Source organism: Pezoporus flaviventris, unplaced genomic scaffold (genome assembly GCF_033815535.1).
Source record: "Pezoporus flaviventris isolate CSIRO_AGI_PZ_B2104156 unplaced genomic scaffold, CSIRO_AGI_Pfla_v1 ptg000073l, whole genome shotgun sequence".
NCBI lineage: Eukaryota > Metazoa > Chordata > Aves > Psittaciformes > Psittacidae > Pezoporus > Pezoporus flaviventris.
In genome coordinates, this window is record NW_026892621.1 from 5153216 (window position 1) to 5179176 (window position 25961).

General features: G+C 46.0%; 1 protein-coding gene and 1 long non-coding RNA gene across 9 annotated transcripts in view; both read left to right on the forward strand.

Moving 5' to 3' along the window:
- The window catches only part of FBLN2 (fibulin 2), a 118445-nt gene extending 109554 nt beyond the window's left edge, over positions 1-8891 (forward strand). For 7 of the 8 annotated variants that reach the window (XM_061472999.1, XM_061472998.1, XM_061472997.1 and 4 more), the window contains 5 exons: positions 88-213; positions 814-930; positions 1716-1844; positions 6309-6432; positions 7640-8891. In XM_061472999.1, coding sequence (XP_061328983.1) covers positions 88-213; positions 814-930; positions 1716-1844; positions 6309-6432; positions 7640-7997 — 854 coding nt within the window. In that variant the 3' untranslated portion in view covers positions 7998-8891. The remainder of the gene's footprint in view (positions 1-87; positions 214-813; positions 931-1715; positions 1845-6308; positions 6433-7639) is intronic. The other variant, XM_061473004.1, reaches the window with a different exon arrangement.
- Positions 8892-14504: 5613 nt separating this feature from the next.
- On the forward strand, positions 14505-24796 carry LOC133279383 (uncharacterized). The gene is made up of 3 exons (XR_009746870.1): positions 14505-14671; positions 22940-23629; positions 24709-24796. It is a non-coding gene; the product is annotated as an uncharacterized LOC133279383 (long non-coding RNA).
- The last annotated feature ends 1165 nt before the right edge of the window (positions 24797-25961 follow it).

The following is a 25961-nucleotide window of genomic DNA, read 5'->3' on the forward strand; positions in this document are numbered from 1 at the left end:
ATCTCTTGACGCATTTTAAAATAACCTGCGTTTTGGTTGATGCTTTTGCTTCTAAGCTGAGTGTGTGTTTGCTTGGTGTGCTGGCAGATATAAATGAGTGCTGGAACTACCCTGGACGCCTGTGTCAGCACACGTGTGAGAACACCCCTGGGTCCTACCACTGCACTTGTTCTTCTGGTTTCCGCCTGTCCTATGATGAGAAGCACTGTGAAGGTACCAGACATTTTTCCCACTCAGAAGAAATTGCAGTCTGATTTAAGGAACTTTAGAGAAGGAGTGAGGTTCAGTATAAATACAGTAAACTCATGATGTCCTCAAATTTGCAAATATTCAATATTCACACTGTCAGATGAGAGCCAACAAGTTTCTTCCCTTTCTTCTTTTCCCTCTCATACTTTTTTTGTTAACAGAGGAGAACAGAACAAGGTAAGGACAGGAGACTGTTCATGCCAATTTTAGTAAGGGTGAAACATGGTAGTGATAAAACCTGAAAAAATTGATTTTGAATTGAAAGTTACCCATGATTTTTTAAGGCAATGATTACATAATTTTAATCAACTGTAACATAAGGTCAGAAACATAGTTTGCATGTATATGTGTTTTCATTGGCATATATGAACATAAAATTCAGGTGGAACAGACATCCTCATGCTTCTTGGCATTCTGCCTAAAGCAGAAACATCTTCTTGGTACAAATTAGTCCCTCCTTATTCACTCTGACCAGAAGGACCTGGTAACTGCTCTCAGAGTAAAAAATAGTGGAAGATACCTGACCTACTGTGGCAACGTGTGTGTGTTTGTTTTTGGATACAGATGTGAATGAATGTGATACTAGTCCTTGCAGCCAGGAGTGTGCCAATGTTTATGGTTCCTATCAGTGTTACTGCAGGCAAGGTTTCCAGCTAGCAGAAGATGGGCATTCTTGCAAAGGTAAGGCTGCTGCTTTGGCAGATCAAGTTAAATGTGTATACTCTTCAACAGGCAGGGCTGTCTGACTCTCCACAGCACCTAATGCTGCAGGTGATGCCTAAGGATGATTGTGAGTTACACCCTGCCACAGACACTGCAAATTGGGAAATGTAATTCATTTTCATACCTTTCAGCTGGGGCTGGAATACACTTGTGCGACCGTAGAACTGGTGGGGTTGTTGTCTCATGGGGCTAGAGCTTCTGAAATAAATAAATAGAAGTGAAGATAGGTTTACCTATGTAGCATCAGTTAAAGCCTCCACTGAGCCATAGGTGAGTGAAGGGTTGTTGTTATTTCTGCTCATGTTAGCTGAATGAGGAGTGATCAGAATGGAGAAAGGAAGGGTTTTACCCGTTTGCTTGGAGTTACCAATAGTGACATTGGAGAGTCTCTAAGAAATTATGAAGAAACCCATGTTCTTCCTAGCACAAGGAAGCTCCCAAACTAATCTTAGAAGAATTACAGAGCTACCAGAGAGAGCCTTTCACTCAGATGTGCTCTAGGCTTTTTCTTTTCCATGGATCCATACTACTTGCAACCAGTTTTTTGGGGAGCAGCCTCATGTTCAGCATTTCAGAATGCACCATCAGTGGTCCTAGAGCAATGTCAAACTTTCATGGTTGCATTCTTGTTTAAGAATGTATTATAAATGCATCAGATAAGAATTTCCTTGTGTTCTGCAGCCTTCCTTTCCAGATTCCTGTTTTTTTATTTACATGTGTTTGTAACTGTGTTTTTTCCCCAGATATTGACGAGTGCACACAGAGTGCAGGCATTCTTTGTACTTTCCGCTGCGTGAATGTTCCTGGTAGTTATCAGTGTGCTTGTCCTGAGCAGGGATACACCATGGCAGCCAATGGAAGAACCTGTCGAGGTAATGAGGAGTTTAGGAACTGAAGCCATTATGTCATGAAACTTTAATCCTTGGAAAGATCTAAGCTATTATGGTGATTCAGTCAAGTCTCCATGTTTTATATCAGTCACTGCTAAAAAGCCAGTATTTGACAAAGTTGCCAAATATTGTTATCTGCTGTGTCAGCTTTTTGCTGTGGCAACCCAGCTGCCAATTGGAGCTAATTGCTTAAATTAATTCCTGAGGGACCCCGCTTCATCATTCAGACTGGTGCACTTGATTACTTGCGTGAGCTGTATGTGCACCTTGGCACAGCAGGAAGTGATCTGGTGTCTTAGAGGTGCCAGACATAGAAATCTGTGGCTTTGTTACGGGTTGCAGTTTCCTGTCCTGGAAAACTGGGAGAGTGAAAGTAGGAGCTCTAATGAGGACCTGGGCATCCAGAAGCCTGCCACCTAAGCTTAATTAGACTGGTGTTATTAAATGTTAGTGTAAATGGCATGTCCTCCACGCATACACCATTTTTTCCAGAGCTGTAGAAATGTGTTCTGGGTGTCTGATGATTTTCATTTGGTGCACAGCTGTCTGGTTTTGAAGTAAAAATCCCTCATTTCCAAAGGATGCCCTGACTGTGGAATGACTGAAGATCTGGTTACCTTTTCGTACTCTACATGCATTCCTGCAGTCTGTTACACTAACTACCAGGCATTTCCTGCTCTTAGGTTTTGAGGAACCTGTCACATAACTTTTGGTTATGTCTCTCCTAGGCTTAAATTCTCTTCTTAGTGGTAAGGGCAGTAAATTTACACTGTGTAAATCATGAACAGCATGAACGTGCTTGGTCCTGACTTTGGAGCAGAGGAGCAGACTAAACAACAAAATCTTTTCAGTTTTTAAGTATGGACGTGGTCACATCCATGTGCAGTTAAATTCTCATGTAAAAGTCACCTTTAGAAACTGCAGCTGTTCCTCTCCTCAGGCTTTGTTTGTTTGGTTTCTTTCCTTTGCTAACTCAAGTGCTGCTGGCATGTTCTCTGCCACCTCTGCCAGACCTGGGGCTGGAGCTGAGGACCAGTTCCAGAGTTAACAGTGTGAGTCACTTCATTCATTGGCCAGCACAGCCCTTCCAAGCTGGAGGCACCCAGCGTGCTCCAGTCACTGGAGGTGCAGGAAGAGGGTTTGCCACATGGACCAACACATGGGGTCAAATCCTCCCTGCTCACTCCTCCTGTGTGGAGAGAGTTCCTATTGTACAGATCAGCCAAACAGCAGTGTTTGGAGAAGCTTTTCGAGGTGCCTATGCCACTTGGTACATGTGCCCTCCTTAGAGGGCGAAGGTGGTCAACCTGCAGAACAGTGTGAGTGTTGCAGCTCTGCATGTGGCATTTAGTCAAGCCTTTGAAGTAACGCCAGGTACATGCCCTTTTCCTGAGCTCTGCAAGTCCATAGTTGCAGGTCTGGGCAGGCTTACATGCTGACCCTGCAACCATGGTCAGAGAAAGTCTGAACCAGTGTCAGCTGTACTAAACTCAAGAAGATGATACTGGTTTCCACCACCTAAGATTGCTCATCGGTTGCACATCATCTGACCAGCTCTTACGAGTTACTGGTGGTATATTCTTTGTACCTTTCATTCCAAACAGACGAGATGTAGCTCATGTAATAACATCTCAACATATGGACCTTTGTGGAGAAACTGCCTGTGGTATTTTTCAGCACAGCCAAGCTGGTGAAGGGAGGGTCTCACGGCAGGGATTGCAATGTGGAAGAAATTTTCTTTTCACCTAGAGGCACGTCTGAGGATCAGCCAGGGATTTCGTTTGCTTTGATTCCCTCCTCCCTGTTGTATGCTTTTCTTTGCAAGACTTTTAAACCAGTCAGTTCAGTGCATGAGATCAGTTCTCGTCCCAGGGGAATGGAGGGTGTGGGAGGTTATAGTTTTCCTCTGAAGAATCTCTCTCCTCTGTGACAGTTGGCAGAACTGCAGAGCCCTGCACAGTCCACATGGTTTGTCTGTTAGCATTTAGTTCATTTTAAAGCCTCCGTGCGTTGTCTAGACATTTGGGAGTACACAATGTGACTGTGAGGTCTTTGCCAGTATTTTGTGCTCAGGCTGGATCCTTGTTATTGCATCTGGTTTTCAACATTTTAAGGTCCATGGCTTGGGCCTTATTTAGGTAACCATGTTTATGCTCTAGGCCATAAAGTGTCTTTGAGCTTTAAATGTTCTTTTTTTGTCTTCTGCAGCATTACTTCTCATTACAGGGAGATATTTATATTTAACTGTGCTGGTTTTGGCTGGAGCACAGTTAATTTTCTTCATAGTAGCTGGTACGGGGCTGTGTTTTGGCTTTGTGCTGGAAGCAGTGTTGATCACACCGCTATTGCTGAGCAGTGCTTACACACAGCCAAGGGCTTTTCTGCTCCTCACACACCCCACTAGCAAGGGCTGGGGGTCCACAAGGAGCTGTGGGGGACCCGGCCAGGATAGCTGACCCCAACTGACCCAAGGGATGCTTTAGACCATATGTCATCATGCTCAGTAGATAAAGTGGGGGGAAGAAATAGGAATGGGGAACATGTGGAGTGATGGCATTTGCTTCCCAAGTTACCATTAGGTGTGATGGAGCCCTGCTGTCCTGGGCATTACTAAGCACCTGCCTGCCTGTGTGAAGCAGAGAATGAATGCTTTGGTTTGCTTTAGTTGCATGTGCAGCTTTTGCTTTACTTACTGAACTGCCTTTAACTTGGCTCGCCCATTTTCTCACCTTTACCCTCCAGTTCTCTCCCTCATCCCACTGGGGGCAGTGAGTGCGCAGCTGTGTGGGAGTCACTTGCCAGCTGGGATTAAACCGTGGCATTAATTTACATGTTCAGAAAGGTGTGCACTGCTCCTAAAGCGTTGTTCGCATTCTGTCACATTCAGAAAGTGTTCACATTGATCTGTTGGAGCTTGTACCTCCTGGACACTGCAGCTGGTCTGCAGTGGTTACTTTGCTTTGTGCTTGCCCCATGCTTTAATCCAGAGCAACCTTCTTCACAGATAAATTCTCCTGACATAGCCCAGCTTTCTCAGTTCTCAACAACTCAGTGAGAAGGTCCTATTGGCTTTTAGCATGGGTTGGTTATATTCTGATGCAACCTGAGGGATGGGATCTGTTTATTCCTGAGGGATAGCTTTTGTCGCAATATGGAATATGACATGGGAATGTGACATGGGAATAGCTAATGTGTAGGCAGACAGAGAATATGCCTCCATCCATTGCATGTGGTTGCTCTGAGGAGGGGAAGGCTCCTCTGCAAGCTTTGTTTGCTTGGGCTATGTGGACATTTTACAGCCTCATCCATGAAGAGGGAGCACAGACCAGTGTCTGTGCCCATGCTCTGATGCTTGAAACCAGGTAGATGCTTCCTCCAGCCAATGAGCCTGTCACACATGCACAGTAGTGGACATCCACCAGGCTTGTTTAGGAACTCCTTGCATGACATAGGCTGGCTCTGAGCAAGAACCTGTGGTTCAGCGAGTACCAGTGAGCTGTGAAACTGTCAGAATTGGCCCATCACCTTCAGGAAACTGAAAACTAGTGTCAAGCAAAGCAGTGGTGAATGCATACACAGCAGCTGTGGGCATGGACAGGTTGGCTGCTCTGAGAAGTTCAGGGTTCCACTGCCTTGGACTGCTACCTAGTTACTTCGTTGTGTTTCCTTTCAGCCTGGTTTATAATGTGACTTACAAAACATCAGGAGCAAGGGAGAATACAGCAGGGTCAGTTCTGTCTGGATGTACACATTTGGTTTGAGCCAAACATGGCTGTGTTTGGCTTTTATTGCAGTGTGGAGCGGCAAGACAGAAGGATCCTGGGTTTTGAGGACTTTTTCTCCTTCTCATGTTGTTTCTCCACTGAAGGTTAAACCCTGTATTGCATCACATGTGTTTGGAATGAGAACAGCCAGGTCCGCAGGAGTGTGCCAGTGTGCAAAGCACAGGCACAGAGACAAACTTAGCCTGTGGTAGGGGGCCAGCCCTGGCCATGCTGGCTGCCAAGCAGGGCAGAGACTATCATACAGTAGGGGAAGGCTCACAGGCTGCTGGTAGGGTGGGCTCCCTTGGCTGCTGCACACACTGAGCAGTGCTGGCAGCTCTCATTGGTCATGGCAAGGAAGGGATGTTTTTTCACTGAGGACATATGGATTTTAGCAGGTCGGAAGCAGTGTGATGGACCCGTCACCCAGAGTGCCTGTGCACCAAGGTGACCCTGGCAAACCCCACTGGCTGTGCATCACACCCCCGAGGTCTCCTCTATGCTCAGTCCTGCCTGAAGAGGTAACACAGCAACTGAGTGGTGAGGACAAGAGCCCTCAGCCTGCAGAGCCCCTGGCTCCTCTTGCTTCCTGTGCACAGTCTCCCATGAGCATATTGCATCCCCTAAACTGTGTTCACTTGTGAACTTACCCTGTCTTTATCCTTGTGTTTCTTCTCGTTAGATGTCGATGAATGTGCAATAGGAACCCACAACTGCTCAGCTGCAGAGACTTGCTATAACATCCAGGGTAGCTTCCGCTGCCTGTCCTTCGAGTGCCCTTCCAACTACAGAAAAGTGTCTGACATGTGAGTATTGCAAGAACAGAGTGAGCAGCCCAGGCCAGAGCCTGAGGTGTTACGTAGTGCTTTAGTTTGTATGAGGCGGATGTAAGTGCTCAGAGCTCTAAGGAGATGCTTTGGTACCTGGAACACATCGACCTTCCCAGTATAGAATTTTTGGCTGGTTTTGCCTCTTCTTTCTTCCAAGCCCTCAAGCCCCCATTTGCCCTCCAACTGCTGCTCTAACAGCAGTCACCAGAGCCTGCAGCTCTACTTGCTGCAGCTCTAGAAGAGCTCTATTTATAATTTAGTTTCAAAAAATGAGATCCTCTATGCTGCTTCCAGCAGCAGTGGCTGCAACAGTCACCACTTACAGTGGGTCTGGGGCTCCCAGTTTCATATTCTGATTGCAGTTCCTCAGAGAGGGTTGAAACGTTGAAGGGGAGCAGGAGCAGGAGCTGGCCAGGCTGCAGGGTTCTGAGAATGGCACATCCCACAGCTCACAGCTACTCAGCAGCTGAGGCTTGGGAGCCCCATTTCCTGCCTTAGTGGCTGCCAGTGCTTTAGGAATCCACATTTAGTTGCTTATGACTTAAAACATACTTTTCCTGCCTTAAAGAATGGAACAGCAAGTTGAGGAGCTTGTTTCCCATTCCCATGTTTTAGCTATCCTTTTAAGGGTGTTTTTGGCTGTATTTCTTGGGGCACTCTCCTGGGCTTGTGCTGTTGGTGGTGAATCACAGACTCCTATTCCAAGCTCTATGCGGTGTGACTGGATCTTTCTCCCCTGTGAGGGTGCTGAGGCGCTGGCGCAGGGTGCCCAGAGAAGCTGTGGCTGCCCCATCCCTGGCAGTGTTCAAGGCCAGGTTGGACACAGGGGCTTGGAGCAAGCTGCTCTAGTGGAAGGGGTCCCTGCCCGTGGCAGGGGCTGGAGCTGTATGAGCTTTAAGGTTCCTTCAACATAAACCAGTCTGATTCTGTGATTCTTTCCTCATTGTGGAACTTCCCAAAACAGCTGCACATGTCCATGATCTTTTCCTTTTGATACTGTACTTTGACAATGTTACATCATTTACAAATGCTTTATGGGCATTGTAAAAGCAGAACAAGCAGTTGGTAATTGCACACTGAAGTTTGGGACTCCTCTGGCTAATATTTTGCTGTAGTCTTAAATACATAGACCCTTTCCTGCTTTTACATGTGCACTGACTGTGCTTCATTTCTCATGTCTTAGGAGGTGTGAACGAATCAGTTGTTTTAACTATCTGGACTGCCAGAACACCCCAGTGCGCATCACCTACTACCAGCTGAACTTCCAAACCAACATCGTGGTCCCAGCTCACATTTTCCGTATTGGACCATCGCCTGCCTATGCTGGAGACAACATAATCCTTACTATTATCAAGGGAAATGAAGAAAACTACTTCAGCACTCGAAGGCTGAACTCGTATACGGGCATTGTCTATCTTCAGCGACAAGTGAAGGAGCCTAAAGACTTTTTGCTGGATGTGGAAATGAAACTGTGGCGTCAGGGAACATACACCACTTTTCTTGCCAAAATTTACATTTTCATCACAGCTCATGCGTACTGAAGCATGTATTGACATTGGATTTTATTGGTGCTATGCTCTTTAGCTCTTCTACCAAAGCTTAATCCTGTTGAACTGGCATTTCATGTATTTAGCCTTTATATTATTTTTCTATCATTGCTTTAAACTTTTTTATTGGTTGTGTAAATTAAGTTAATTTTTATCTTTTGTGTTTTGTTTTCTTAAGCAATTCTTTACATCATCGTTTGACAAGGAACGAAGGAAGGGTTACAGAGGCAGCACGTACATTGTGTTCAATGCTGGAACCTTTTCTTAGCAATGACTTTTAGTTTTAGTCACATCTGCAGGGTATTGCACTAGAGAGGAAGGATGTTCACTTGGGAGTATTGGGTTTTGCCAGTAAGGAAAAAAACCTTGAGCAATTTCTCTTTATGACACCAGCTTATATCTTGGCTTAGCCACGGGATTCACTGAGGTTTCTCTGTGTTGGGATGCTGTTGGCAGCCGTACGTGTACACTGATAGTTGGCTCATCTCATGTTACCAGTTTATTTTCCTCCTTCCAACTTTCATACTATGTTGCCTAAAGTATATATAAATAAAAGAAACCTCCACCAGAGAAAAAGCCTATGAATGAGACTTGCTTTGGTGGGACTGCTTATATGCTAAATGGTTGCAAGACCAAGGCCTTAAAAGAATGTCTGCTTTAGGGTGGAAGCTCACGTTGCCACTTTTAGTAGTTGCCTTTATAGGGACTGTCATTCTCTTGTTCTGTAAGTGCTTTACCATTCTCAAAGGAAAGTCCAAGAGGAAACATGGAAATAATGAAAAAATCCATTACTGCTCCTTATTTTAAAGATTGGGTGTGCCACTGAAGAATCACTTGTGAGTTCAAATAAAGACAAAGGAGGGTTGCTTCTCTTCTTCAGCAAAATCACTTCATTTGTGTTACTAAGTGGTGCAGAGGAAAATGCTGGTTCAGCTGGTGGTTTATATCACACCATTTCAAGAAGAGCACAACCAGAGTTTTGAGCTGGATTTCCTCTGGTTCTCCAGGAAACTGGATGAGGTCCAAAGCTGAAGGCCAGATGTGACAAAGCAAAGAATAATCAAAGTATTTGTTAGAATTAGAAATGAATATCAGAACTTCCTTATGGCTTTTTTCTTCTTAGAATCACAGAACAGTTAGGGTTGCAAAGGACCTTAAGATCTCGTTCCAATCCCCCTGCCATGGGCAGGGACACCTCACACTAAACCATCTCACCCAAGGCTCTGTCCAACCTGGCCTTGAACACTGCCAGGGATGGAGCATTCACAGCTTCCCTGGGCAACCCATTCCAGTGCCTCACCACCCTTACAGTAAAGAACTTCTTCCCTATAACCAATCTAAACCTCCCCTGTTTAAGTTTTAACCTGTTAACCCTTCTCCTGTCAGTACAGTCCCTAATGAAGAGTCCCTCCCCAGCATCCCTATAGGCCCCCTTCAGATACTTGAAGGCTGCTATGAGGTCTCCATGCAGCCTTCTCTTCTCCAGGCTGAACATCCCCAACTTTCTCAGCCTGTCTTCATACAGGAGGCGCTCCAGTCCCTGATCATCCTTGTGGCCTCCTCTGGACTTGTTCCAACAGTTCCATGTCCTTTTTATGTCGAGGACACCAGAACTGCACACAATGCTCCAGGTGAGGTCTCACGAGAGCAGAGCAGAGGGGCAGGATCACCTCCTTCGACCTGCTGGTCACGCCCCTTTTGATGCAGCCCAGGATACGGTTGCTTTCTGGGCTGCAAGCGCACACTGGACCCGGCTCATGTTCATTTTCTCATCAACCAACACCCCCAAGTCCTTCTCCTTGGGCTGCTCAGAATCTCTTCTCCGCCCAACCTGTAGCTGTGCCTGGGATTGCTCTGACCCAGGTGTAGGACCTTGCACTTGGCATGGTTAAACTTCATGAGGTTGGCATCAGCCCACCTCACAAGTGTGTCAAGGTCCCTCTGGATGGCATTCCTTCCCTCCAGGGTATCAACCGAACCACACAGCTCGGTGTCATCGGTAAACTTGCTGAGGGCGCACTCAATCCCACTGTCCATGTCTGCGACAAAGATGTTGAACAAGACCGGTCCCAACACAGATCCCTGAGGGACACCACTCGTTACTGGTCTCCTGTTGGACATTGAGCCATTGACCACAACTCTTTGCGTGCAGCCATCCAGCCAGTTCTTTATCCACCGAGTGGTCCATCCATCAAATTGATGTCTCTCCAATTTAAGAGACAAGGATGTCGTGTGGGACAGTGTCGAACGCTTTACACAAGTGCAGGTAGATGACATCAACTGCTCTACCCCTGTCCATCAGTTCTGTAGCCCCATCATAGAAGGCCACCAAATTGGTCAGGCAGGATTTCCCCTTAGTGAAGCCATGCTGGCTGTCACCAAGCACCTTGTTGATTTTCATGTGCCTTAGCATGTCTTCCAGGAGAATCTGCTCCAAGATTTTGCCAGGCACAGAGGTGAGACTGACTGCTCTGTAGTTCCCTGGGGCATCCATTTCCCCCTTCTTGAAAATGGGGGTTGTATTTCCCTTTTTCCAGTCTTTGGGAACTTCACCTCACTGCCATGATTTCTCAAATATGATGGACAGTGGCTTCACAACTTCATTCTCCAGCTCCTTCAGGACCCGCGGATGGATCTCATCAGGACCCATGGATTTGTGCATGTTCAGGTTCTTAAGATGGTCTTGAACCAGATCCTTTCCTACAGTGGCCCAAGGTCTTCATTCTCACAGTCCCTGCGTCTGCCTTCCAAGACTTGGGTGGTGTGGTCAGAGCCTTTGCCAGTGAAGATTGAGGCAAAGAAGTCATTGAGAACCTCAGCCTTCTCCAAATGCAGGGTAGCCAGTTCTGGTAGCTTCTGGAAAGGACCCATTTTATCCCCAGTCTGTCTTCTGTTTGCTACATACCTATAGAATCCCTTCCTGTTATCTTTCACATCCCTTGCCAGACTCAATTCTAACTGGGCCTTAGCTTTCCTGACTTGGTCCCTAGCTTCCTGAACAACATCCCTGTATTCTTTCCAGGCCACCTGTCCTTGCTTCTACCTTTTATAAGCTGCTTTTTACCCCTCTAAGTTTCCTCAGCAGCTCCTTATCCATCCAAGGAGGTCTCCTGGCCCTCCTGCTGCACTCCCTTCTAGTTGGGATGCAACACTCCTGAGCTTGTAGCAGGTGATCCTTGAATATCCACCAAGAGTCTTGGGCCCCCCTGCCCTCTAGGGCTGTATCCCATGGAACCTTCCAAAGCAGGTTCCTGAAGAGGCCAAGGTCTGCTCTTCTGAAGTCCAGGGCAGTGAGCTTGCTGCACGCTCTTCTCACTGTCCTGAGGATCTCAAATTCGACCATCTCGTGATCGCTGCATCCAAGGCTGCCCTGGAGAGTCACATTTCCAACAAGCCCTTCCCTGTTGGTGAGCACGAGGTCAAGCATGGCACCTCTCCTTGTCCGCTTCTCTATTACTTGCAGAAGGAAGTTATCTTCCACACAATCAATTCTTTTTTTATTTTCCCTCCCAAAACAGCAAAGAAGCTCCAGTGCTGGAATGTTCTGAGCTTCCCTTGCTCCAGCTAGAAATAGATATTCTGCAAAATGTTTCAAAGGAAAATCATAGCTACAATCTATGAATGTTTGCTACAGTACATACAGCTCAGTAATCACAGAACTATAGAATACCAGTTTAGGAGGGACCTCACGGGTCATCTGCTCCAACCTTGCCTGGTAAAATAATCAGCTGCTCTTTTCTGCAGTTGATCTTATTTTGACCTGTGTGTACACAAAACAAACGGAGAGACCAAATCTTGGGGCTTTTTATGCCATAACCAACAATTTTATTATATTGTAAAATACTTGTTTGAACTGCAGCTTCAAGTCTTGTAAACACCACCAGTATGGTGAGAAGGGAGATGTTCTGTATTCGCTATAGCCCAAGGCCAGTTTCTACCACTTCAAGTCATTTCTTTAATTTGGACTCTTACCAGTAATAAAGTGCAAATCTTTCTGTATCTGATATCATAAAGACCTATTACCAGGGAAAAATTATTGCTGTTCTCCAGCTGTAAAACTTGGGAGCTGTGGGAGTTTGCATACATCAAGCTTTTCTTTGGTTTTTCGGTAAAAATTGGTTCATACAAGTGACTTTCTTCCATCCGTCCTTTGTTTTCCTTAGTGAACAGTTCCATAGGCACTGAGCGGGGAAGTGCCAGCTGACAAATACACGTTCATGTGATCTGTCGTCTCAGTTAATGCAGATCTCACAGCCACAGCCCTGGCACAGGAAGAAGCGGCCACAGCAGCAAGTAGGAGAGCCTTTCCCATCCATTGCGCAGGATCTGTGTTAAGCGGAGATACCTTCCTCCAAGCCCCAGTGGGGGTACATCAGGAGTCACCAACACCAGAGTTTTCCATCAGTGTTACTATTTGATTGAGCGTAAATGATATTCGAGCCTCGACAGTCGCTCTTGTCAGAGAACAAATGGACAAGCCATTTGTTACTTGGAGACCTTTTGCTGACTAAACCCAGCCACAGCCAATCATATGAAGGATCTGGCAGTTTGCAACACCAACATTTCATTTTCTAGACAGGTAATTGATGAGGAAAGTTTAGGAAAGGCTTTGCATACGATTATCAGGAAGTGCTATATTACAAGTAAAGTCTGCCTCCATCAGCACTGTGCACAGTAGGCATTCTAAAGAGGGTTGAGGTAGTTATTCAGTGCAGCTGGTCAAAGCAAAGGAAAGGCTTGTGGGAGACCATTTCCCATTCTTCTGTTCCCAATATGATCAGAGGGATCTCTTACCAATCCAAAGCGTGGTCCCTGTCAGTTCTGGGAGGAGCTGCAATGCAGGGGCCATTGGCACTGCAGCCTTGGCTGTTTTCATGATTGAACTGGAGCAGACATGTCCACCAAAGACCCACTGGCCAGCAAGGGTGGGCTTTCACTGGGTCCAAATGGCTTTGTGCTGGAGCTTCAGTCTCCTGCCTCTGGTCTAGCTCTTAGAAGGGCCAGTTCCCATCTTCAGGAATGCTCCTTTTGCTTCATTTGGTTGGGTAACAGAGACAGGGAATGTGAGTGTATATCCACGTACACAAAGGGTCTCAGCAAGAAGAGCTCAGGCCTGACTGCACCTTTATGACCACGTGGGTTAAGTAGCTTTTATTTATTCCCTCAGCTTCCTTGTGGCCTGGTTGAGGTGGATCAAGAAGAGCTACTCAAGAGCTATGAAAGCTGATAAATTCATGAGGAAGACAAGAGCTGCAAACCTAATGAAGAATTAGAGCAGACGTGGGGCAGATGATTATATATGTGTAAGAACTCAGATTATTAGTACATTCCCGAAATTGGAAATGGCCTTTATGTGACCTCTCTGAACAATGCATGTTCTTTTGGCTGGAATTAACATAACATAGACTTGAAATAGCAGGAGATGGGTGGGAAAGAAGGTTTTACCTGATGTTTTTAACGGTTTCCTTTCTGCACCAGGGAGGAAGCATTTTACAGTCTCTTCGTATGTAAAGAGTACAAGTCTGTGGGTTACTGCAGTGGCTGACTGGTCTGTGCATCCCTGCCTGAGCCTGATGGAGAGAAAAGGCATTGGATTGCTCAGCTTGGGCTTTACCCTTTCTCCTCACACTAAGGGACCAGAGTCTATGTGTCATCCATCACAGAAGAGCAAGCTGTTAACTGTAATGGGACCCAGGATCCACAAACAGAACTTCATTCACTGTACGTTTTCTTCTTCTTTATATCAGTTATTCCTCAGTTTAGTGATTTAGAACAGAAGTTGATTTCAAACTTGTGGATTTTATGGTTTGGATCATCCTTTGAGGTTAAAGCTGCAATACGAGACATAATGATCAGAGGGCTGGAGCAGCTCTGCTCTGGAGCCAGGCTGAGAGCTGGGCTGGTTCACTCTGCAAAGAGAAGGCTCCTGAAGGGTAGCTCTTAGAGCAGCTCCAGTGCCTAAAGGGGCTGCAGGAAACCTGGAGAGGGGCTTGGGACAAGGGCCTGCAGGGACAGGCCAAGGGGAATGGCTTTAACCTGCCAGAGGGGAGGCTGAGATGAGCTCTTAGGCAGAAGCTCTTCCCTGTGAGGGTGCTGAGGTGCTGGCACAGGGTGCCCAGAGAAGCTGTGGCTGCCCCATCCCTGGCAGTGTTCAAGGCCAGGTTGGACACAGGGGCTTGGAGCAAGCTGCTCTAGTGGAAGGGGTCCCTGCCCGTGGCAGGGGTTGGAACTGGGTGAGCTTTAAGGTCCCTTCCTACCCCAACCAGTCTGATTCTGTGATGCTGCAACAGAGGCTTCAACATCAGCGGATCAGGTCCCATCCAGAACACCCCTGTCAGCCCTGGTGCTGGGTGTTGTTTGTTAGGATGGGCAGAGCCGGTGGCAAATTACTTCAGGTGATGTTACAGGGACCCGTGGCTGGTGGGGCTTTGCAGAGCCCAGCGCCTGGCAGGGCTCAGCTTTATGTTGAGCTGGAGGAGGCATTGCTCCTCCCTCCCTCCCTCCCTGCCTGCAGGTTCTGCTCGGGGTGGTACCTTCACCCAGCCTTGGGGCTGCTGTGCCCTGCAGCACATTGCTCTTTACAGCCCAGCCGGAGGCAGCAGCACTGGGAGCTGCCTGCAGAAACTGAAAGGCAAAGGAGAGGAACAGTGAAACTAAACAAGACTGGAGTAAGGTTCTTCAGTTCCCTGGTGCTGTCGTAGGTGGTTTTGGTGCTGCATTTGGGATTTTGTGTGGCCCTGGGGTGAAGTCCGGGGTGTGTGATTAAAACTGGGCTCCTTTGGGGGTGGGTAAGTCCTGTGCTTCCCATCAGACCTTTGCAGGGGATTTTCTTTCATCTGGTTTGCAGGATATAGGGAATCTGTTCCATGTTCTTTGGCTCTTTGTCTCCCTCTTTATCCTCTACAGCTCATGCGAGAGCCCCTGGCTGCTCTTCCCCACTTATTCTTCTTTATTTTCCCCTTCATCTTTCCATTGCTTTCATCCATGCGAGGAGGAAGAGAAACTTCCAGCCAGGGAGAATTATGACTCTAGAGTAAAAATAGATTTTTGAGGTTAAACAAAAGGCTCTTCACACTTTCAGAGTTTTCTGCATCACAGAGACATTCATTGTGAAGAGGCTTTTGGAAACCAGGATTTAATTATATCCAGTTCCAGTGCTGTGAAACTGAAGTCACACACTTGGGACTTTTGTCTTCTAAACCAGAATTCTTTATCCGGGGGGTTCTCTACAAACAGCAGTCCATGCGTAGGACTATTCCAGAGCTTTGGAGACCTTTAGATAAGCTTCCACCCTCCAAGGGCTCCTGCCTGGTGTCCCCTGGCATATGCTGCTGGAGGAGTTGACAAGGAGTGTCACCCCTTGTCCTGAGGCTGCTCCATGGGCTCGTCCCAGTGCAGGTGGCAGTGTTGGAGCAATGGATGGGTTCTCCAGCTGCAACCCCAGCACGGGCTTGCTTGGCCCAGGAGCTGTTTCAGGGTAGACGGTGACATCGGCTTCTGGTGAGCTGAGGTTCCCTTTGTGGTGGGGTTGAACATTACAACGTGTGCAGTGGGTTTTGCTTTATTAGCTAGGGTTGGAGAGGCAGAGGGTGCTGCTGTGGGGCCCCATTGAGAGAGGCAAGGAGGAGATCCTTGTGTTCCGTGTGGTAGCCGAGAACTGTTCTGACTGCAGGAATTCACAGCAGGGTTTAGCTGCTCCGCCCATGGGATGGTTCAACAGTGATGGTGGGCTGGCAGAACTGAACGGGTGGTGCAGGGATCGGGAAGCTGCTGCAGCAAACAAGACAATCCAGTCTGTCAGACCAAGACCAGCACGATGGGAAAGGTTCACTCCAGGGAAAGAATTGGCCTTGGGTGAGACACCTTGTGCTCACAGGTGACCCAGGGCCAGGTTAGTCAACACACAACATATGAGAATGCAGATGAAATTAGTTATACCCAGGGCTCATGGGTATTTATTTCATTATTAGCAGCCTATAACTAAAGCAATAAATCAAATCTCACAGAGAAACATGAAGATTCTGAAGAGAAACACTGGTTATGGAAAGGGCCACCTGAAGGAGTCAAATATTTGACTCAGTAGAATTAATAGACCCTATGGACCCCATTCTATTGACTCGGTAGACCCAGTAGAAAAGTGATGAATGCTGTCTTTGCGGGGGAGGAGGAGAAGTAGTGGTCGTGGGAAGGATTTAAATCTAAATTTATTTTGGAATAATAGCCAAATGTGCAGAGAACTCTCCTCAGTGCCACTGTTTCTAGGAAGTAACCATGAAGCATGCTAGTAAAACCAGTTTCCAATTTAAGGAAAATGCATCCAAAATGGGACATAAACGCCTTGAGGGAACGGGGGGGGGGGGTGGAGACAGACCCTGTACCACATATTACACCACAATTCATGTAGGCAAGAGTCTGCACTCCCCATTGACACAAAGGTAGCAATTATTGATGCAAGTAATCCCATTAACTGGGAAGGTTTGAGTACTCCACTGGGATTTGGGATCTGGAAGTGCTGGAGTCTGTTCTGGGCTCTATCCAAACAGATAACCAAGTGCAAAGCAATTGTGATGCACGTAGTTACAGCCTCTACATGTCCTTGCATGCAGGATAAGAGTTATAAAATAAACTCTCTACCCTGTGAGAGTATCTGTGGTTGGGTATCTACTGCATTAGAGGCTGGAACAAATCCTACTGACTATTCCCTGTCACCTGAGGATCTCCCATAGCAGACACCAGAGCTGGTAGCAGTGGCTGGTGTGGCTGAGGGTGTTCCCAGCTGTCACAAATGTAGAGTTGTTGTGGGCCGCGGGGCATCTTCTCCTATCTGCCAAAACCCCCATCCCAGAACAGCCAACCAACAAAACCCCAACCTCAGTGACCCTGAAAACAGTGATTTCCTCAGAAAAACACTTAATTGTTTCAGGGAAGAATTTTCTGCAGTTTCCCAGCAGCTGTGGACGCAGAGCTCCATTGCAGTGAATGGTTTAGGTGAAGACACAGCTTTAATCTAACTTAATTTTCCCCTGGGGAGAGGAACAAAGACACATGACAGATGTCTGCAATGTTGCCTGAATCACATCTGGAAGACTCGCACATCTCTAGTGCTGAAGGCTGTTTAAGAATACAATTACTCCACATAGGTACCTATACTATTGTGCAAAAACACATCTTTCAGCTTGTAAATCCAGGGGTCAGAGGAAGCTGAAGGCCTGGCCCCAGTTAGGAAGAACCTTGAGGAGGTAACAGACAGGAATGGAGATGCCAGACTGGTCACTGTGGGACTCCCCCCATCCCTCCATCCACCTCACACCCTGTACGGACACAGTGTGTGGGGAACTGAGGGATTGGTTTGTGTGTTTAGTGAGTTAGATTAGTCTGGAGGAGGAGGAGGTGGATGTCCCTGTCGCTGCTGTGAGTACGTTGTTTGGGTAGTCTCTTCCTCACTGGGGTAGAGTCCAAGCCCTTTGGCATGTAGTGCAGAGCTGCTTTTTCGGTGTAGTTTTTACCTGCTCAGGACTGCAAAGCTCCCATCAGCCCCATTTCACAGCCTTCTCACCCTTAGAGACCCCTGAGCTTCACAGAGTGTTTGGTAGCCTCTCCCTTTCCATGGTTGCCTTCTGTAAGCTGTAGTGCTTTTGCCCCACTGCCAGGAGGTTTCCGTTTCATCGCATCTCTTCCTTTTGAAAGGGGCACAGGTCAAAAACAGAAACATCCAAAAAACCATCAGCCCTTTCTCACTGATGCCTTCGAGGCCACCCTGGCGCTGGCAGGGCATCATCCGCTGGCACCACCACTGCCCAGTCAGGAGCTGAAGGACAGTATTGTTTTACATTACACTGTGCCTTCACACAGTGCAGTGCTATGGGTCAGGCAGGCAGCTGCTTCGTGCCTCTGGGGACATCATGGGGACCATTGCTGAATGACTGCCCTAGGAAATGACTAATAAAAGATGATTTATGTGTTCCCAAATTCCACTGGTTTTGGTGGGTTTCCTCCTTTTTTAGGCATTATATTTCATTCTCTCAGAGTGTTTTAGAAGAAGAAAGCAAATATAGAGTTTAATGTTGAATATTTGTTCCCACATGTTCTTCATGTACATTTTCCTGGGAGGGTATTGGAGTTTACAGTGTGTGTCTGTAAGTGTCACTGTCACTGGTAGCCAGCAACAGAACTGGCATGGGCAGTGTCTACTCTGACCCACAACTGGTGCTCACAAGGTCAGGTCATTCTGGGGCCTCCTTGGTACTATTCTGGCTTTCTTGGCCCAGGTTTGTGCTATAACTGGTTGTCCAGAGCACCGGAGTAGGGCATTCATGGTGAGCAGGAGCATCATGATAGCTGTTTCATAAGCTGCCACTTGGCAGTGATCTCTTCCTCTGCCCCTTTACCAGGACTGGGTGATGCAGCAGATCACTGGATCCCCCTGCCCAGGCAGCTCTAGCCAGTTTCAAATGCAAATCAAGGTGTTTCATTATCTCCATTGTATACTACAGCTTCCCCTTCAGAATCAATAATGTAGAGATTTGCAGGCAGGCTCATTTTCTTCCAACGCTGATTTAATCAGTTAATAATGGTTTCTCCCCTACCTCTTCCTACCTTTTTTCCCTTTTGTTTCTCATCTGAGCCACTGGAGAAATATTTCCTCTCATCTCATAGAAAGTAATGCATTCACAGCCATTCCGAGATACCAAAGATATATTTTTCTTATGCTGCTAATTGCTTTTCTTGGCCATTAGTTAATCAAAGTGGAGGAAGTAGAATGGGGGCAGACAGAATAAATAGTGCATGGTTGGAGTTGAACCAGGACTAGAGCTTTTAGGGGGGGTTGTTTCGTTTTCAGAGTGCTAAATTGTTCATTGTCTGCACACGGGTGTCTTGCTGGTGAATACATGTGTAGTAACTGTGAAGGCAGCGGGGCAGTTCCTCCATGGTGTAGAATAAGGACCACGTTGCTTCTGCAAACTCTAAGTGGAGGTTTTGGCAACATGGTGATCTGAAGCAGTGCATAGTTCTAATGCAGGCTCGTCCCACGGCTGAGCTCAAACATTTGTTTCCACTTAAAAGAGCCCCTTTTTAACCTGTCCTGCATGCAGGGGAGCAGGGGTTGGGGTTTGGGGTTTGGTTTTGGTTTTTTGATGGTAAAATTTAAGATAATCCTTCTTCCCAGTTTCCTGGCACTGTTGTTGTGTGAAAAGCTTGTATGGAATGTGAAACCGAAGCCTTGTATTAGCATAAACATCTCAAGGTCTTTCATCAAATCTGTTAACACTTGCTGTCAGTGTGTTTCATCATGGCTCTCTAATGGGATTATGCTGGTACTGGCTAGACAGACAGTCACAAGTTCATTCTTGCTTCATTTGGGTTTTCTGTTGGTGTTTTTTCCTGCCTTCTGTGGCTGCCCCATCAGTTTTGGCAGATTTGCTTGGCTCAGATTGCCGAGACAAACCAGTTTCTAGATTTCTCCTTATTTGGAGCAAGTGCCCTTATCCCTATTGCCAAGAATATCCCACACTGGGTGGGAAGGGCCAGGAGCTCAGCACAGTCACTGGGGGCTGCAGTTCCCAGAGGAAGTCTGGGCTAGGGTGTCGGGGCAGCAGTGCAGGATGAGAGCCTACGTGCAGGGCAGGCTTTTCCCTTGTCACCTCATAAACACCAGCTTCACAGGACTGCTGACATCTTTGATAGTCCTCACATCTTAATTTGATGCTGAGGTGAAAGAGAACTTTTTATCTCAAACAAGGCTTTTTTTTTGGTAGGAGCTTCCCTGTTTACTTGAGTGCCATTTAACCATCTCAAGATCCATAATACATGTAAAGATTCCCAGAAATGTGAGGGGTGTTCTGATCTGCTCTTTATTTCTTATGTTCTAGAATAGACTATAAGAGTGTTTTTATGAGCTTCCTGAGGAAATTACTGCCATTCTTCATTTTTGTACTGAAGGGCCATTTTAGAAACAATGAGCAACCACGCAACTCAGAACAAAAGGGGAAAAGCATTAATATATATACTTATGGGAAAAGGAGAAGATGTTAAAATAGTCTTAATGATTCAAGGTGGCAGAATGTTTTTCTTTGAGTATGGAGGAAGTTAGGTTTGGTGACTTCAGTTGAGATTATTATAATCCTCTATACCTGCCCTGTCGCACACTTACAGTTGGCTCCTGTGTTCTTTGGGATGTTGCAGTACAGTTGGTCAGGGAGGAGCATCATAAAGGAGTAAATGGAAAAACCACATAAAAAGGAAAACAAAAAGCAGGTCACCCATGGAAAAAATCAGAATGTCTTTTAAGTGCAATTGGTTAAAGCAATGACTGAAGTAGTTGCAGTCATCCCAGCCATGCAGCCAGGTAATGATCAGCAGACTTGATAAATGTTTTAAACTGGTTCATAATTAGCACCTCGAGGCATTCCCATCCGTTCTGTCATGCCTACGTTTTCTCAGCTACAGACAGAAGAAATGCACATCCAAAAAGCCACGGACAGAAGGCGTGAGCTGTTTACTACACAGTGAGCTCCAGATCCTTGCATGATGGTGTACACATTGGAGACTCAACGCTGGGACAGACGCTTCTGGAGGCTTTCCACCGTCAAGAGTTGGAAAGCACCGTTTTAAGACATCCCTGCCAGGAATTACATCCCTGAGACCATAAGTGCTGAGGTTTACCATGGTTCAGTGGATGCAGTTTAGTTCTGAGTTCTTGGCAAGATTAGTCTCTAGACTCGCATGAAGTCATCACAGTATGGCATGTGGCTGGCTGAAAAAGTGGAGCAAAGCAGAACTCCCCCTTGCTGAAAGCTGGCAGGAACAGAAGGGAGGAATATTTCTGACTACATGAGTGCAGAGCTTTGATGGGGAGCTAGCTGGCTTCAGTGGTTTATAACAGACTGACTCATTGTGGAAGAAAGGAGCCAGAGGAGTGGGTAGGTTTCTTGCTGGTGCTCCTGAATCCACAAGCGTGGCTGGCATCGAGAATGTGAGCACACAGTGTTAGTGGTTGATAACAACTGGGCTGCCCCAGCTAGCAGCTGTGGCCAGGAGACTGCATCTTTCCATCTGCACCTGGCAGAAAGGCTGGGATCTTTCATGGGAACGCAGCGCTGCTGCATCTGTCTGTGACCCTGTCCCCTTAAGTTTGGATGGTGGTACAGCCCCTCTGCTGCTGAGATGGAGGCCAACCCAGAACATGGCAACTGAGTTCTTGGGCCTCATTTCCGTTGATGATGAGGCCTTAGTGGGGTGTAAATGGATTTCAGGGGATATAAATCAAACCTGTCCTCACCCTGTGGCCACCTTACCCACACATTATTGCATGCAGAATGATGCAAAATCGTTTGAGTGGAAACTCAAACTCAGTAGCCTCTCCTCCCTTCTGTCCTCTGTGAAAACACGGTGGGACTTCACCCAAGAGCTGGTTTGGCTGTGGCCCTTCATAGGGATGCTCTGTGCAAAGCGTAGAGACCAGCTGTAGTGTGGGCACCTCCTCTGGAGGGAGACGAAGGTTGAATTCTTTGTACTGCTACAGACTTGATGTGACCGGTCAAATCAGTCAAACCCCCTTTACCTGGCTCTCCTCCCCACAGTGGGAAACACACCGGCCCTTAACACACATTGCATGAACATGGAAGATAATTTTTTTCCCTCTAATAAAAACAAATGCTGCCCAAGCATCTAAAATATGAGGTTAGGGTATTTCCTGTTTGCTTTGGTGTTTGTTTTGGAAAGAACTGAAACTGATATTGCTGCACCCACCAGCTTTTTGCCTCTTAACTCTTCTTTTTTTTTCTAGTAAAAGATTTCTCTTGAGGGTTTTAGACTGATTTTACTGTACACACATTGCACTGAAACAACTTGTAACTTTTTCTTGTGCTTACTTTGAGAGCTGGGTCCTATTAATAGAATTTCATATGGCAAGCATGTAATATCCATGCTCTGTGATCTCCGCCACTAGCTTTAGGTATGGAAAGGAGATTAATGCTCATCTAAAAGCCATAATTTATTTGGAAATGCCTATCTACAAGTGTACCTTTTCCCACGTTGCTGTGGGAGGGGTGAGAAGGAGTGATGGACAGCAGCTCCAGCTCTGGGAACAGATGGAAGGTGCAAAGCAGAGATCTTCAAGAGGAGCTGACATTTAAAGCACTATAAAGTCTGCAGGGAGAGATAATATTGTTCGTGAGATATAATGATATACTTGGAAAAAACAGAGAAGCTTTAGAGCATGCAAGCTGCAAAACCATTTTGAGCCTGAATACTTACTTCTTTCTACCAGTTTACCCTTATGTGCAATAAAGATGTTATCTCTTCCCTCAAATTTGTCTTGCTCGTGTTCCAATACTTTCATGTCCAAAATTACACGAGTAGGATTTGACTTTCTAACTTAATTTCCCATACTTGATATTGATGTCTGCATTGGCCCACCTTTAACGCATGCTGTATGTCCTCATGTTTGGCAGAGGATGTGGGAGTAAGGGTGTCTTTGCTGTCCTCATTGGTTTTACTGCTGAATGTTTATCCATAAAGTCAAAATAAACAGTCATTTGTACTGGCTCTTAATTTAGATTGTGGATATCATAAGTACTTGAGTAACGTCATTGTTTGTTATTTAGGTTTAAAGCAGCAGGCATGAGTAACTAAGACAATACAAATACAAATCTACTTAATTATCTGAGCCTTAAGTGCAAGCCAATAAAACCAAATCACAAAACAAGAAGCCCATGTGAGTTACTAAGATAGGAAAGGCTTCAGGTAGAATTTATCTTTATTATTAATTTTAAGTTGGCCAAATCCTGCATCTCCTCAGTACTGAGGGGAGGATGTCTAAGGGTTATAATGGGCTACACCATGATAAGCGATGACAGAAGATGGTGGTAAATGCAATGTGTTCCTTATTTAGACAGGCAGCAACAGGATGGTAAATGATAGATACTGATCTTCAGGTCCTATCAAAGCTTTCGGGAGAACAGGATTAGGGCTGCACTGGGTAACATCCACTTGCAGATGGAGCATCTGGCACTGTGACCAGAACTTTATCACCATTCAGAGTAATGTGATGTACTCAAAGAACAAGAATGCTCAATTTTTCCTTCACTGGTTTCCTGATGGAAGACACAAGTCTCATGAGAAGAAGAACAGGTTAGGTTAACATCTCCTGGTACTCTAGGATTGCTGCCCCTCTCTCCAGTTTCTCCTGGCCTGTACCCTGATGGCCTCCCCAGACACCAGCACTGTGGAATGCAGAATGTATACATATTTTCTTGGGAGACAATGTTGGCTGTCTCCAGTTTTGGCATAACTTGTCTCTCCTGTGACAAACCTACTGAATCTTTAGAAAGAATTAGTTAGAAAATGAAAACATAAAGCCAACCAGTAAACACGACCGTCTTTGTACGTTTAAACACACCACTACCTCTGCTGTGAAGTTTGCTGCTCCTGGTTAGATGCCATATTGAGACTAATGAAGTTGGAGCAGTCACTGATCTCACCCTGTAAGTGATGGAGCAGTGTAAGCTGAAACCAAAAATAAACTCATCTGCTATCAAGGACAATCAGAAGCTTTCACAGGGAATTTCAAAGCAGATGGGCAAAAAGACTGTGAAAGATGCTGCTTTATTTCTTTCAAGGAATATGTAACAAAAGAACACAATTGCCTCTTTTTTGTTTTTATCTTTTATTTTTTTTCTTCCTTTAAGTATTGTCCCTTATCCGTGTGGTCTGTTAAGGCAGTAAGTGTGTTCATTTTCCTTTAAGTAGAGGATTGCCGGGCTAGGTAGTTTACAAGATGCTCACAAGGTTTAGGAGACTTTGGTCTAACTCCTTCCTTCAGAAAATACCATCTCTAAACTTAGGCAACTAGGTTATGCTCGTAGAATATTTTTCACAATAGATTCTTTCTTTCTTTTTTTTTTTACTGCTTTCCCCTGCACTGGGGTTTTCTCCCTCTCTGTTTGAAGTGGGAGGAATAACAACTATGCCAGAGTGGAACTCTTAAAACACTGCCTGTATTCTTCAGTAATGTGGAGAAAGAAGAGTTGACTCAGGAAGAAATCCCTTTTCTTGGTCTATGTGTTTGAAGGGGCGATGAGTGCAGCTATGACTATCCAGTGTTTCCCAGGACAAAAGTGGGTAACGGCAACTGGAAAGAAAGAAATGTCAGCTGTAGCTGGGAGAGGGATGAGATTGCTTTGCCAGCAGAGGAGGGGAAAGCAGACTGGGTGGGAATAATGAATGGAGGAGCCAGGGCGGCAGGAGAGGGAACTGACCTGCCCACAGAAACGAGCCTTGAGAGAAAAGAGGACTCTGTCCTTGAGAGTCAGGGGCACGTTTTCAGAGACAATTAAGACCTGTTATAAAAAATAAATGCTGTTTCTCCAAGGCTCTGAGCATGCCAGTGCTCCTGAAGTTGCTGGACTTTCCTGAATGGTTGCCATCAGCCAGTGACAATGACATTCTCTTTACCCCATGAATATGTGAAGGGAAATTAATGCATTCTGCTTCCTTCAGAGTGGGAATCTGGAGGGGCTCTCGTGAATGAGACAGGAGGGAAATGGGTAGCAGGACAGTTTCTAAAGATAAGTTAGCTGTAAGGACAGGAGTGGGAACTCTGCTGCGTGGGCCCGGAGGGGATACCACCACATATGGCTCAGAGGAAAGCTGGTTTGCAGTTATCTCTTTCCTTTGCTAAGATTAAAATCTTGGAGTCTTTCAGGAAAAGGCTGCAAATCTCAGAGCAATGTTGAAGTTGCAATGCGGCTCTTTCAGTCTGTGTGAGTTACAGAGGGGGCTTTCTACCTAAGCAAGTATTTTGGTACTGAATTAATTAGCAGTTCTCTTACTGCAGCACTTTTACTGGCTATGCTCCCACACCTGCATCTCCACCTTTCCTGCCTGGAGCCCCAGTTGGCTTGTCAGCCAGGCTTGGAGTACTGGGCACAAGTCATTTGTGATGTAATGCACCATCTCAACAGAGTTATACCCACAATGATCTTGCTTAATTATCTCTTTGATTGCATAAGCTAGTGCTAAAACAGACTCTGCAAACTGACTAACCCTGCACTAGCATCCGAAGTAGACTGTTTTTAGTGGGCAGTTGGTGATGTCCTCACAGCATGATCACATAGTGCACAATAATAGGAGGAGGCAACACCACAGCTGTCATTCCCCTCTTGGTTTCAGCATTCCCCCTGGTTATGCAAATGTTTTTGGTTTTACAAGTCAAAATAGAAGTATGGCTAATGGCCACTGCCTTCAGTTATGCCACAAATTTATGTAACCAATGTAGCCTGGCTGCTAAAGAAGGCATTAAACTGCTGAGTTGGAGCAAATGCAGGTCAGGGTATGTGCTGAGACAGTGTTTTGTGAAACATGTAGGCAAAAACTGTAGGATGCACAAGGGGCAAAAACCAGCTTTTGAAGGCAACGGGCAGTGCAAATGGCTAGGTTTCATTTAACTCTAGGGTTACTGGTAGCACCTCAGTATGTTTCCTGCACTCCTAAAGTTCTGCCTTCTACACCATTGTCCCTGCATGGATCTAGAGGCCTTGGAGGCAGGATCAGGCTGCCTGCAGGCAGCAGACAGGCTGTGAGGCTCAGATCCTATATTTGCCTTCACAGCACTACAACCAAACTATTGTGCCATCTCAGATAACATTGTTCTGAGTGGAAACAACATCTAAGTACTATACATAGGCCAGAATGAGAAAAGTATTGTTAAAGATTTTGTCACTCATGATTAACTGTTGCCAGAACTATTTCTCAGCTGCAGAGGACAAAGATTCCTTCTAAAGGGGAGCATCAGCTGATTTAAAACTAAACAAAATTCACAATGTTCCATCACATTCATCAGCAGAAATAGTCAGAAAGATGATGGGTACCACCACCCTGCCAGGAGAAGTATGACCGACATCAAGCCCCACTCCTCAAGGGTTTCTTTCAGAACTAAGCAAAATTCCAGACATTCTC